This window comes from Brassica napus, chromosome C5, assembly GCF_020379485.1.
Source record: "Brassica napus cultivar Da-Ae chromosome C5, Da-Ae, whole genome shotgun sequence".
NCBI lineage: Eukaryota > Viridiplantae > Streptophyta > Magnoliopsida > Brassicales > Brassicaceae > Brassica > Brassica napus.
Genome location: NC_063448.1, coordinates 9950091 through 9963897, shown reverse-complemented (window position 1 = coordinate 9963897; position 13807 = coordinate 9950091). Strand labels below are relative to the sequence as shown.

The following is a 13807-nucleotide window of genomic DNA, read 5'->3' as shown; positions in this document are numbered from 1 at the left end:
TAAAGACGATTGTCAATTATGATCACCGATCAGCAACCCATGTAGATGATATTTCGAGAGAAGTTCCGATGTAGTTCGTGATATACATCAGAAGGTGTGTCAAGACGTATGTCGTACGGCAAGATGTTGAGTGTAGAAGTTGCTTACAAAGAGATTGTTTAAGGTGATTGCGTGTGTAAGTGGAGATTGGAAAAAGAAAGAGAATATCTTGTTGAAGATAAATGACGTTTTCCATTAAGCAAAGAGACTTTGCTTGGAGAAGAAGTGTTACTTGGCGAGGAATAGGAAGTTTCCTTATATGGGAATGAAAGTTCATTAAGGTGCATTTAATGAACTTGGAGAGCACGTCTATGGTTTATATATAAGGAGGGACGTGCCCTTATGAGAAAGATAGCACCCAGAGATAAAAGTGAGAGAAAGTTTCATTGTGTTCTTGGTGAGTGTCTGACGGAGTGCCTGACGGAGTGTTCCGTTGTACTTGGTGTTGTGACGTTGGTGCTAGCGTTACGTGTAGCGGAGTTGTCCGTTGTGGTGTGGTGATCAATCTGTACGTTGGTGTTGGCGTGCTCGTTGGTATCCTTGGTGTGCATTAGGTTCTGACGTACTCGGTGACGTACTTGGGTGAAGTACTTGGTGGCGTACCTTCGGAGACTTGGAGGTTGGAGCCTAGACTCAGGGGGAGTTTAGCTCAAGGTTGGTTAACCTTGAAGAGTTCATGTTTTAGAAGAGAGCGGTGATTCAAGAGGGTTGTGCTTGTATTACGCCTTTGCGAATTGGTTGTAATTTGCTTTCTCATTCTAGTGAATTCGAATAATGGACAAGGTCCCGGGGAGTAGGAAACGAACCTCGTTAACAAACTCTGTGTGTCATTTACTTACTGCTATATATCTCTGACTCATCCGCACTTACAAGTGGTATCAGAGCGGGGCTCGATAGAGTTAACGACTAGTTTCGAGTAGATCAGGGTGAGTGACAGAGACTGCGTCAGGAAGTACGACAGAGTTTGTAAACCTGTCTTGATGGAGGGATATCGAGAAGGGACGTCTATGACAAAGACACCTAGGCTTGATTCATCTAATTATGGATATTGGAAGGTCCGTATGCAAGCCTTCATTAGTGGTCTTGATGAAGAGTGTTGGAGTATAATTGAGACTGTTTGGACTCCTCCTGTGATACTTGATGATGAGAAGGTTGAAGTTCTTAAGCCGAGAGAGAAGTGGACTACCGCAGAGAAGAAGGCTTCAAGCTGCAATTCTAAGGCGAAGACAGTGATCTACAATGCTATTGATGCGTGCTACTTCAAGCTGATTTCTCAATGTGTGTCAGCTCAGAAGGCGTGGAAGACATTGAAGAACATGTTTGAAGGTACTTCAAGTGTCGAGCGAACCAAGCTAGATATGTTAGCATCTAGATTTGAAAATCTAAGGATGGATGAAGAAGAAACCTTGGCTCAGTTTAGTGCCAAGTTGTGTGACATATCTAATGAGTGCTTTGCGCTTGGGAAGCAGTTCAAGGACAAGAAGCTGGTGAAGAAACTGAAGAGGTCACTGCCAAGTGAAGTTTGAGTTAAAGATTTCTGCTGTAGAAGAAGCTCATAATCTGGATGAGATGGCTTTTGATGAGTTTGTTGGGATTCTCCAAGCCTTTGAGTTGAGCAAGGCGTATGGAGATAAAGATAAGAAGAAGGATAAGGATAAGGAGACGGACGATCCTTATGGTGTTGCTTTGAAAGTCTCACCTTCTGAAGATCCTATGGCGATGCTGTCAAGAAATCTTGCTGAGTATCTGAAGCAACAACGAGGCAGAAGAGACAATGGAAAAAGAGGTGGTTTGAGAAGATCACCATCAAAGCTATGATGCTATGAGTGCAATGGGATTGGACATGTTCGGTTGGAATGTCCAAATTTACAGAGGCACGATAAGAAGAAGAACAATAAGAGTGACTCTGATACGGATTCAGATCATGGTGAGAATCTGAAGAACTTTGTGGCGTTTACAACCTTGGGTTCTGTGAAGAAGTCTGCGGCAGAATCTGTGTCATCGTATGTGTCATCATCTATGTCAGGGTCTACACGTGGAGATGATGATGTTCCTGAAAGTGAGGATGATGCTGAGGGTTTCGATCTGGCTAAGAAGTATGAGACATTATATGCACAATAGGAAACAAACCTCGTTAACAAACTCTGTGTGTCATTTACTTACTGCTATATATCTCTGACTCATCCGCACTTACAGGCCATTCCAGTCCATGAGATTATAAATTATAAACAAAAATCATGATAGTATGATCACCGTAATAACAAATCGGTTGCGAATTACATAATCTAAACGTTAAAACAAGTTTTATGCACACAAAAAATAAACAAAACTCTGTTTGTAAATGAACTCTAGTCAGCCATCAAAGATCAGTTCCAAAAAAATAGTTCTTAAGTGGCATTTGTTTTTTTTTTCTTTTTACATCGAAAAAATGCTATTATATTACTTAAACTTGAACATTTTTTTTTGTGTGTTATTAGTTGTTTTCTAACACATCTCACATTTCACATTTTTTTTGTATAACTCATATTTCTTATATTATAGAAATTAAAAACTTTATATAACCTCTCCATGGTACATATCACACATCACACTGACATACAAAAATATCACTCTCCATTGTATTACCAAAAAAAAAAGAGAAGAAACAGCATGACAACAATATACGGTACAAATCCGACGGCAGCTAACGACCTAGCCCCAAAACTCGAGTACATCACACGAACCAACAACCACCACCACGTAAGACCCGGCCTGGCCACGCGCCGTTCATGGAAGCAAATGCTCGACCTAGGCTCCTTCCACTTCCCGCGTAAGATAGCTTCAGTAATAACCAGAATCAAAACCAACATCGTCTACTTCCAAACAAACTACACCATCGCCGTCCTCTTCTCCGTGTTCCTCAGTCTTATCTGGAAACCCTTCGCTCTCCTTATCCTGCTGGCCCTTATCGGTGCGTGGCTGTTCCTTTACTTTCTCCGCGACGAACCACTCATTGTATTCGACCGTGAGATCGACCACCGTGTTGTCCTTATTGTCATGTCCGTTCTCACTCTCTCGGTCCTTTTCTTAACTGATGCGAAGCTCAATATTGCCGTGGCCGTTGTGGCAGGCGTGGTGGTTATATTGTTGCACGCGGCTGTTAGGAAAACCGAAGAGATATACCAAAACGAAGATGAAACCAGTCCTTTACTTCCCCAAGTATAAAATGATCTTCATTTGCTATAATATTTCACATTTTTAGTTGTCTTTTCGTTTTTTTAAAATCTATTTTCGCTAAAATCTTATTACCATTGCTTATTAACATTTAATATTTGTTTTCTATTATGTTCCCTGATGACTACAATATTAAAACAAGGAAACACAAACTTAACACAACAAAAAAGTGTTCTATAACCACACATAGTCGAGTGGTACAACAGGTTTGGAAAGGCGCTAAACACTTCAGGTTCCAAATTTACTATCTCAAATATACCTGTTTGTGTGGTCTGACCATTTCCCAGGGGATTATAAAAAAAAAACAAGTGTCCTATATTGATCAGTATGCGTCACAGTAAAAACTCATTTCAAATAAATTTTTTTTCTATAACCACTTATTATAAACCATGCATGATGGGAACTATGGGATGGCCGTGAAAATGTTAAATTTCTAAATCCGTTTTGTTATCTAAGAAAGGTGGTTTCCTAACGGAACTTGTGGGCGAGGCCGGCGTAGAATCTGAACTATGATCATAATTTGATTGACCGACAAAATTTGCATACAAAAAAAAAATGCTACACAAGTAACCACTTGAATGTTTAGGCAATGGGTGAGTCTGTTAGTATTCCGATGTAAGGGCCGTTAAGCTTTCAATGGAATTATTATATCAATAAGAGTACAAAATAATCTACGTATCAACCCTTCAATGTTAGACATCTTATACATTCTTTCTCGGGTGCATGAAGAATATAATACTATATTCGAAACAAAAAGATCTCAGATTCTTTGTTCTCTTCATAAATCACTTAACGAGATTAAGGGGAACTTGAAGAGCAAGAGGCACCAAAGGCTCGTGAACAATCCCAACCGATATCTTGCAATGATCAGAGCTCAACATCTTCTCCATCTCCTCTTCATCTGATGATATAATCTCGTTGATTATTCCCATTAGTATTCTCTCCATAGCTTCACCATCGGTCCAATCTCTAACCGTGGCCTTGACCAAGGTCCGGTTTTGACTGATCAAATCCCAAACCGGAAAATTCTTCCTTGGCATCATGTAATCTTCAGCTTTGAGTCTAAGACTCGGACAGTAATCACCAGCACCATCTCCAAGATAGATCATCTTCATCTTGTTTCCTTCTTTGGTAAAAGAAGCTTGAATCCTCTCAATTATCAAACCCTATAAATATAAAATTATTAAAACCATTAATTAACCGAAGAAACACACACAAGTGGATCCGTATAGATTCAACACACGACATGAGTTGATAGTTGCATATAAAATATTCAAATATTAATTGTAATCCGTGCATGTGACATGGTAGTAAAGTATACCTTGCACATGTTAGGAGGGCAACGAGAGCAACCGTGGGAGGATTTGGTGAAGTCATGGTACGGAGATACTATTAACCTTCCTTGTTCATCTACAAGTCCAGGATTTGTATTAATCTCAGAGAAATACTCACGAATCCCGAGATGTTCAAGGACCGTTTCGATGAATAACGTGTTCGCGTCGCTCACTATTCTCAGCTCGCACCTAAAAATAACCAAACCGTATAAGTGAACGTGTACGTGTCTTTTCTTTAATCAGAGCATATAATCAAAATTAAAAATATGGAATTACCCTAACGCATGAGCAGATTTGATAGCAGGGATGACACGAGGATGGATGGGGATTCTTCTCAAGACTTGTTTGATTTCTTCAATGGTTTTGCCATGATCATGAAGCTCCTTCATCATCCGAGCCTGTTATTATGAAAACCAAATATGAAATATTGATATTGGGTTGAATGAAAATCAGAAAATATAGTTAGGGATGGATGCACAAACCATGAGAGAGTTAAAAGGCATTGTGGGGAGAAGCTGGTCGAACAAATCAGTGAAGCCAAGTTGATCGACGACCCAATTATCACTGTCCACGTCGATGATCGTCTTGTCGAAATCGAATACGATGACAATGTTGTTCTTGTTAGCCATTGTCTGAGAAAGCTGAAAAAGAATCTCGTGGAAAACCTTAATGTATGATTGTTGTGGAATGTTTAGAAGATGAGTGTGATTTATATACAAGTGAAAGAGAGATACGAATAGGGTTTTTTTCTCGGAAGATGCCTTTGGAATATTACCTTGCGCGTATGCAAAGAAAAATTGAAATTTGGTTCTTATTTTTATTAACCGTTGGATGGTAACGATTAAGGTCAAATATTGACTAAGTGTGCTGATCGGACGGTGTTGACGGCTCTTAGTTTGTTTTGTGGGGTATTTATTATTTTAGATTGGCTTGTTTTTGACCCAAAAAACAAGATTGGCTTGTTAAAAGTTTCCTTTTATGTGGAATTTTAGGCAGCTGAGAAGACGCGGACATGAGACAAAAGAATATTCTACCTATTAATCCGTTTCTCTATCTATTTATTAAAATAAAAGTAAATTATTTACAAACAAAAAAAGAGAGTATGAGAAAAAAATCAACCATAAAAAAGAAGTTTATGCAACATTAGTATATATATATACATAATACAAGTATTATATATATATATATATATATATATATATATATATGCTATTTTGGGTAAGAATATAATGTTTCATTATTAATTGAGGGGTTTTGTTTGTTCATGTGTGTATTAGACTATTAGTTTTGATGAATTTTCTCAACTAATTACATTTATGTCGACATATTTTTTCTACGTTAACATTTATTACTTATTTGGCAAAAGGATTTTGTTCTATATAGTATATAGATACAAAATTTAAACAAACGGAAAAAAGATGCATGCATGGGTAGTGGCTTTATCGATTAGGTCACAAACTTTACCAATAAAGTTAAAACCAAAAAATAATTATACTCGGTTGGAATAACCTTTAGAACACTGAATTTATCAAAATATTAATGTAACGTCCCGACCGTCCACGGCTAATGGGCCCACCCACGCCCGCTCTCTCGGCCCGTGGGCCCATCCCGTTCCAACGGTCGGTCCGTTAATTTTCCAAGGCTTTAGAGTCTTGTTTACTGACCCTGCAATCACCACCCGACCTTTTCCCATGCTTTGGTCTCATTCGCACGCTATCGCGAATCACTTCCCGATAGGTCACTCATCTTTCCACTACTCCAGCTCAAGCACGCTTAACTCTGGAGTTCTTTCAGGATGTGCTCCGGAAAAAGTAAGTCAACTTTGGTGACATAGGTAGCCAAATCAATTCTCTTAAGCCTTTTCACATATCACAACTCGGGATGTTACAATTCACCCCTTCTCAAAGAACGCAACGTCCTCGTTGCGCTCCACGATAGGTTTCAAGACGCCTCTCAGGTCAGAACTGAGATGGCTAACCAGCTCTGATACCATTTGTAACGCCCCGACCGTCCACGGCTAATGGGTCACCCACGCCCGCTCTCTCGGCCCGTGGGCCCATCCCGTTCCAACGGTCGGTCCGTTAATTTTCCAAGGCTTTGGAGTCTTGTTTACTGACCCTGCAATCACCACCCGACTTTTTCCCATGCTTTGGCCTCACTCGCACGCTATCGCGAATCACTTCCCGATAGGTCACCCATCCTTCCACTACTCCAGATCAAGCACGCTTAACTCTGGAGTTCTTTCAGAATGTGCTCTGGAAAAAATAAGTCAACTTTGGTGACATAGGTAGCCAAATTAATTATCTTAAGTCTTTTCACATATGGGATGTTACAATTAAAGTCTGGAATACTATGGAAAGTGCATCAGAAGGCACCAGCGAGTAGGGAGGAAAGCTGGCAGGAATATTGAGTGACAAATGTAATAAGAGGAATATTCTTGGAGTTAAGGATCATCAGAACCCACTTTGGTGGCCACATCTTTCAATACTCATCAAGCTGATCTCTTCGTTATATCTAATAAGAAAATATATTTTTAAAACATTTGGCCGTCGATCACCTAACAAGTCTTAACATGACAACACAACACTGTATATGTGCATATCGCTATCTATTAAATATACATATTTTTCGAATGATCAGACGTTATCATCAGAAGATCCGCATCAAAAGAAGCTTCTACTCCTCTTCCTCACGTCTTTAGAGACCTACTCCAGTATAAAACACGGAGGAAAATAAATTATTGTCGTTGCAACTCTGTAGCACCACGAAAATCCACAATAGTGATAACTTGCGTGTCACGCGATCTACTAGTTGAATGGTTAATTACTTTCCTCTATCTAAGGGTCGCGTGGCGTGGCCATATATGTTGCTCTCTACACTGTTTGGAAGGTTAGGATAATAAATTGTCTTTTATATTTTAAGAGGCATTTTCACAAGTGTAACAAGAACTGTGTACATGCTAATAATTTTTGCCTAAAAATAATTAAGCCACTGATAATATAGTTCTCGTAACTGAAGATATGAAGATATACAAACTACATTTTATTGTCGGTGGCGGTAAAAATAACAAAAGGGTGTCTGCAAATCAATTGAAAAGGAGAGATATAGGGAGCTAAATGCGTTCAAGAAGAAGATATGACAAAAGAATCAATAAACAAATTTGAAGCACAACCCTCCCCATCGTTTCATTATCGTACTAAAATTGCCACACAACATAAGCTGTTTCTTAAAAGAGTAATATAAACTAAAAAAAATAAAAAAGAATCTTTAGCAACCCAAAAGAACAAAAGACAGCCTAAGTAGGTTTCTCCTTTTCAGACAATTACCCTTCTGGTAAAAAAGGTATCTCCTTCTTTGCTTTCCCAATCTAACATTTGTTTTATCTTCCAACTCCTGAAAAATATTCTGTTGCTTCTTCCTGCTTTGGTCTTGGTCACAGCATACCTCTGTTACGACTACAATGTTTCTGGTTACATAATCACTTTGGTTGTTAAACGAGAGAGCGAGAGAAAAGGGAGAAAATGGAAAGTTAAAATGGAGCAAGCTGGTTCCATGTTTCTTTTCTTTCTTCTCCAGTTCATCCATAATACATGTACAAGCTGTTGGCTGCTGCACAAGCAATTGAGTTCTCCGTTGGGTGCCAAGCCATATGCAGCAACTTAGTTGTGAAATCGTGTGCGTTTCCGTTCGCATCTGATCCTGGACTCTCTGATCCTGCATCCAACACACAAATTTTCACTCCAAAAGAAAACAGAAAAGGCTTGAATGTGTTTTACTGTGACCACTACCACTAACCTCGTCTAACCACGCTTGTCATAGATCTGGAAGATCTCGCAGGTGTTTGCCTCCTAATGTAAACCATTGATTCACAATTGATCAACATACACTTTTATGACTTGGGTTTAGCTATCAATGATCTCTGTTTTTCAACTTACCTCATCGGGTTTTTGCTAGCTTCCAACGTTGCAGCTTCAGTACTTCCTTGAGACGCTCCAAATACGCGGAACAGATTGCTGGTTTCACGCATGTCATTGGTTCATCTCTTATATAAGATAGAAAAGTATTGAATTGACTACAAGACAAACAATCAAACCTGTAAGAGCCTGTTGCTACCCTCGATCCATCACCACTCAGACAACACTCGAATTTATCAAAGATGGAGTCATTTTCATAGAGATCACATAGCTGCAACCGGGTAAAAAAATAATATGGTTAGTTTTCAATACAAGATTATCAAATTATAGATGCCCACAGAAAGAAGCTCTCACCCTTGGTCTCAGATGTTCATGAACCTGGTAAGACGCAACTGGACCAGAATCCATGTTTATGTCCCACAGCTGAAACGTCAGAAAAGGCAGATATCAGAAAGAACTGTAGGATACAACTATATTGGCATACCATAAGAAAATAACTATACACATGGGAATCAGATGATTTCCAACCTTGAGGGTCATGTAATCGCGACTAAGTATGTATCTCCCATTCTTTGAGAATTTAATATCTGAAATTGAGGCAATTATCTCTGTGAAAAATGATCTTGAACCAGGTGCTTCCGGTTCTTCAAACCTGTGATAGGAAGTAACAATTGTCAGTGGTCTGACACTTTTAGCCTAATAATCTTCACTTCCATGTCATTTACTACAAGATAAGAGAAAGATTTGAAATGAACCTACTTATTTATATCCCTTGCTTACTTAGAATTTCAACTTAGTTTAAGCACATATCGCAACCCGCTCTGTCAATCCAGAAAAACACTACCCTTTTCGATAAAAGGATGAGGAGAATAGAACTTACAATTTAGTATGAGAATCGCACAGAGCTGATTGCCTCATATCAATCAAACGGATGGAGCCTTTTGAACTGCTATATGCGAGCATATTACAATGGATTGGGTGGAACTCAGCTGATGTAATAACCTCTGCAGAGACCATGTAGCATTCAAAAACATACCAGTTAAACTCAGCTGATGTTAATAAAGAAAACGTCAAAAGAAGAAAAGTTCAAATAAGGACGTTATAACTTCTACCAAAATAATGGAAGAAAGCATACCAGTTAAGTCCTCCATGTTTGTGGGCTTAACATCAACAATATTGAAACTCTGGTTGCTGACTTCCAAATTCCAGAGATTGACTCGCAGATCATCAGCCGAAATAAAGGTTTCTCCATCGCTTCAAAGATTAAGGAAATGGTACATTATCGCAATGCAGAAAAATCAGTGAACTGTAACGCATGCATGTATAGGTTGTGAAATTTAAATTAACGAAGTACGATAATGAGAAGGGTAGAACGATAAAATTCTAAAACATATCCTAGATTTTTTCCCGGGATGGAAACTAAAGGAGTCAAGAAGTGGTTTAAAAGGTATCGAGAGCAAAACATATAACTCGTGTGAAAACTTAAGAAAGAGATTACCTGCTATTTGAGATTGAATTAATATGGTAATCGTGAGCATGCGCATACACTCTTCGGCATCTAGCCACAAGGTTTGTCTCCTGGCTAGTCACCTAGATTAAATATGCAGAACGACCATTATTCCAAGCCAAGTAACAGTTGTAATGCATGTCACAAAAATTTGGTACTGAGCTTTACTTACGACCAAGGGAAACAATGACAACATTTCACACTCCCTACATTTCACAACTAAATAATATGAAAACATGCACAACCTACAGTCTTAAAGTACAAATCAACTCATAGATTACTGGATCCACTCTTTCTACTGGGGAGAAGCTCCGGCCATGGCAGGTTGGATATCTATATGCATTTAGTCTTCAGAATCCTGAATCTATAACTCTATTTGACACCAAAAAAGAAGAAGAAATAATATTGCATAGAGTACAACTACCAAAGGCAAACGCAGAGATGGAATGCCTCCTGGCGGGAAGGGAAAGTCCTTGCTCAGGTAGTCTTGTGGTTTATCGGCATGTACTCCATTAGCAATTAATGGAAGAGGGCTACTTGAACCTGGATCTTTGGACGGATCAATATTCATTTCAGAAATTTTCTTGATCTTCTTCTCTTGTACCTGTTTGATCAAAAATGCATAGAGGGGTAAGAAACTACTCATCCTCTTTTTAATGGAGTCTTGGAAGCATAACCAACAAGCTTCTAGACCACTTTCACGAGTGAGGCTGAGACCTATAATAATTGGAAACAAGATAAAAGGCCATCCAAATCTCGCACCTTCCAATATTTGATGGTTTTATCATTTGTGGAAAGCAGAAACAATGCACCATTTGCTGGCTGACACCATCTGATTTTGTTGATTTTCTCCTCTATTTCCAAACTCTTGAGATAGTCAAACTGAAAGAGATTGGAGAGCGAGGTTATTTTTTTTGTAGCACTAGCATCACACTTATTTGTAAGTGAAATCTGGTGATATCTTTCAACGTACCTCAGGTTCATGACTCTGAAACTCTGTTTTGTATCGAAACTCAGGATGCCTAACTGTGTAATCCATCTGCTCAGCATCCCTCCTGGATCCACCATTCTGAAAATAACATTGAATAAGAATGCATTACAGCACAAAAACAGACGATTGAAGTAAATCTCGCAGAAGAAAAAGGGACGCACATCTTTAGTATCCGTCCTCTCAAAAAGAACTACTCGGCCCCCACGGTCACCAGTTGCGAGATGGTCTCCACTTTTATCAAACTCAATGGCTGAAATGATGTCAACTGCGGAAACAAATTCATGCAAAAAAAAAAAAGAATCGTCAGATAAACAAGTCATCACTAAATCTAAATACATTAAACAGGAGGAAGAATATTCTACTCCATAACATAGAGAAGGTGAAACAGTGAAGTAGACTACTACAACAACAAGAGAAATGCCGAGACACAGCAAATTAAATTTGTCTGAAAACCATCTTGTTACATTAGTACTCCAAAAAATCACATCAGCCAAAAAAGAAACCAGCTCAATATTACAAATTCAATATAACTCATGAACCAAAAATGCATAACAAATGATAACCCTACACACTTCCAGCTCGACAGACAATTCATCAAACGCTTTCCTTTGATTTTTTTAGCAAAGTCGAGAAAGCACTCTAATCAGTGGAAACAGTATGGAATAGAACAGACAGAAGCTTAGATCACTAACAGTGCAATCAAAGACAAAGTCACATAGATTCATTCATCAATGGGGCTCACTAAGCAGTATAGGAAGAAGTCAATAATAATCCCCCTATCATCCAAATCAGATCCAAACCACAAAATCAAAATCCTTAGTCCTCAAATAATACCCTCTGGATCTAAAACTCTCTATCTCCTCGAAAACACTTGACAATCTCTAACGAGGTAGGCAATTATTATTTATTTACCTTCATGGACTTCTTCTCCGGCGGTTCGCTCGCCGAAGACCTGAGAGAATCTCCACTCTAGAGACGGAGGAGGACCACTAGCAGCGGCGGAGGAAGCAGCATCGTCACCACCGTTCATTTTTCTTTCTTACTGCGAAGATTATCCAATTAAAAACAATCTGAGCTTCCAAATCTTAATCACCGAGTCGAAGATCGCGTCACCACTATAACACATTCCATTCCATAGCTTTCTTCATCGGTTTCGCGATTGGAAGCACTTGATCGATGATTGATTTCGTCTCTCTCTCTCTCTCTCTCTTTCTCAAGGAAAAAATGGATTTTCGATTCTCTCTCTCTCTCTCTCTAGAAAATGAAGGAGCGAGAGAAGAAAATACGCCTTCCTCTTTGTCTCTTTCTAAAAGGATAAAATTGGAATTACGATCCTTTTTTTTCTTTCTTCGGGACCAAACGAACGAAGGAACAAATCGTATTAAGTAATGTCTATTACTATAATGTTTTTGTCCCGATATCAATTTTATTTTTAGAGTTACTGGCTGTGACATTCTTTTATCCGATCAGTAAATTATGAATGGACGGTGACATATGGCTTCGCGTATCATTGGTCAGTTGTGGAGGTGCGCTTGCCACTGTTTGTATGATGGGGAATATTTATAAATATCATTAGTGCCATTTCTAAATAATTAATTTCCCCAGTTATCCTAAAATTCCATTTGCAGTTTTGCACATTGTTTGCTTTCTGCGAAGAACTTTTATTATAAAACAATATTATAGTAGCAGATGCTCAGAACATTGTACTTAGAATAATACTTTCTCTTTCTTACCAAGAAAATAATCGTTTTCTTACGTAATTTCTTTAAAATGAATACATCTGTAGGGAGACTTTCAACGCACGCGGTAGAAAAAGATTGAACCAGTCTAAAGCCAGTAATAAAATGTAAATAATGAGTATCAGATTAGTCTGAATGTCAGTGTTTTGGAAACTTAGGATATAAACGGGATCATGAGGTATTTGTTGTTTTATCTAGAGTTCACAAGTTTTTTAGAGCCCAATACAATAGGATACAGAACAAGCCCAAGTTAATATAGAATCCCAAAAACTCTAAACACATGGGTTTATTGGCACATCTTTAGGCTCCTAAATATTGCATTATGCTTGTTATTTACCTTAGTGAATTGGGCTCTTAAGAAACTTATAGAAAGCAGAGCACGTTTTTCAAATATTTTCATTAACACTATCATCAAGGTACTGGATTTTGCAATATATGGTTTGATGTTTTAATCTCTTACTGTGAGTGAAAATATCTATCACATGCTCTACTCAAGGATACTTAAGCGACACTGGAATGTTTATGGATGTGTAAGTGTCATTCTCTTGGTTAATGTCATGTTTATCTTGTTTCTTGATATCCAAGAAATGTGTGTGTTCTAGTTTTAGGATGAAAATCGTTCAACCTTTTTTTTTTAAACGTACTTTATTCTTCCTTTCTCTTCCAAAAGGGACATTGTTTCCAAAACTACAATTTAAAGAAAAAGCAAATATAGTATGAACGAGAAACCAAGATGAAGAATAATAGAGATAGACACATGCAACGATGATATAGTTGTGAAGAGTTCTGGTCCTCTGGACCACTTGACCTTTAAGGATCAAAATGAAGAAACCAAAGTTGAAGATATGTTTCAGACCGAGTTGTAATTTTTTGAGCACGCTGTGCTCTGGACGTAGGAATGGTGCGGTCAAGACCTATTAACTTAGCTTTCAAAAGAACCTTGACTTCCTTGATGAGAAGATGACATGGTTTACTAGCTGAGGTGTTCAGTCTCGAATTTTTTCTCTTTCCACATAACATAAACTATATATACACTACAAGAAAACAGCGGTATTCTGACGGACATTCTG

At 38.4% G+C, this 13807-nt stretch overlaps 3 protein-coding genes across 4 annotated transcripts; 1 reads left to right on the top strand and 2 right to left on the bottom strand.

Annotated features, from left to right (window-relative positions):
• Nucleotides 1–2590: 2590 nt before the first annotated feature.
• LOC106427117 (PRA1 family protein F1) lies at nt 2591–3363 on the top strand. Its single transcript, XM_013867848.3, has one exon. The coding sequence runs from the start codon at nt 2608–2610 to the stop codon at nt 3241–3243; it is 636 nt and encodes a 211-aa protein (XP_013723302.2). The 5' UTR covers nt 2591–2607; the 3' UTR covers nt 3244–3363.
• Nucleotides 3364–3868: 505 nt separating this feature from the next.
• LOC106427114 (inorganic pyrophosphatase 2) lies at nt 3869–5281 on the bottom strand. The gene is made up of 4 exons (XM_013867846.3): nt 5069–5281; nt 4863–4984; nt 4574–4775; nt 3869–4418 (listed from the first exon to the last, which is right to left on the bottom strand). Exons 1-4 carry the CDS (start codon nt 5213–5215, stop codon nt 4038–4040), a joined length of 852 nt encoding a protein of 283 aa, XP_013723300.2. The 5' UTR covers nt 5216–5281; the 3' UTR covers nt 3869–4037.
• Nucleotides 5282–7720: 2439 nt separating this feature from the next.
• Nucleotides 7721–12346, bottom strand: LOC106427161 (serine/threonine protein phosphatase 2A 55 kDa regulatory subunit B beta isoform). 2 transcript variants are annotated; one of them, XM_013867895.3, is made up of 14 exons: nt 11911–12346; nt 11160–11263; nt 10981–11076; nt 10770–10889; nt 10429–10611; nt 9999–10090; nt 9636–9754; nt 9381–9504; nt 9029–9152; nt 8855–8923; nt 8680–8771; nt 8522–8599; nt 8382–8434; nt 7721–8300 (listed from the first exon to the last, which is right to left on the bottom strand). In XM_013867895.3, exons 1-14 carry the CDS (start codon nt 12026–12028, stop codon nt 8164–8166), a joined length of 1509 nt encoding a protein of 502 aa, XP_013723349.2. In that variant the 5' UTR covers nt 12029–12346; the 3' UTR covers nt 7721–8163. The 2 variants fall into 2 exon arrangements, with proteins under 2 accessions (XP_013723349.2, XP_013723350.2); XM_013867896.3 differs by having other exon boundaries at nt 10432–10611.
• Nucleotides 12347–13807: the final 1461 nt, after the last annotated feature.

Bases quoted from the DNA above. Each gene is read 5' to 3' on its own strand.
- LOC106427161 (XM_013867895.3), bottom strand. From the start codon at position 12,028: ATGAACGGTGGTGACGATGCTGCTTCCTCCGCCGCTGCTAGTGGTCCT. The intron at 8,772-8,854 runs GTGAGAGCTTCT...ACCCGGTTGCAG, and splicing joins ATGAACATCTGAGACCAAGG to CTATGTGATCTCTATGAAAA. The intron at 8,600-8,679 runs GTTTGATTGTTT...GCGTGAAACCAG, and splicing joins GTAGCAACAGGCTCTTACAG to CAATCTGTTCCGCGTATTTG.
- LOC106427114 (XM_013867846.3), bottom strand. From the start codon at position 5,215: ATGGCTAACAAGAACAACATTGTCATCGTATTCGATTTCGACAAGACG. The intron at 4,985-5,068 runs GTTTGTGCATCC...TCATAATAACAG, and splicing joins TGCCTTTTAACTCTCTCATG to GCTCGGATGATGAAGGAGCT. The intron at 4,419-4,573 runs GTATACTTTACT...TTATATTTATAG, and splicing joins GCCCTCCTAACATGTGCAAG to GGTTTGATAATTGAGAGGAT.
- LOC106427117 (XM_013867848.3), top strand. From the start codon at position 2,608: ATGGTACATATCACACATCACACTGACATACAAAAATATCACTCTCCA.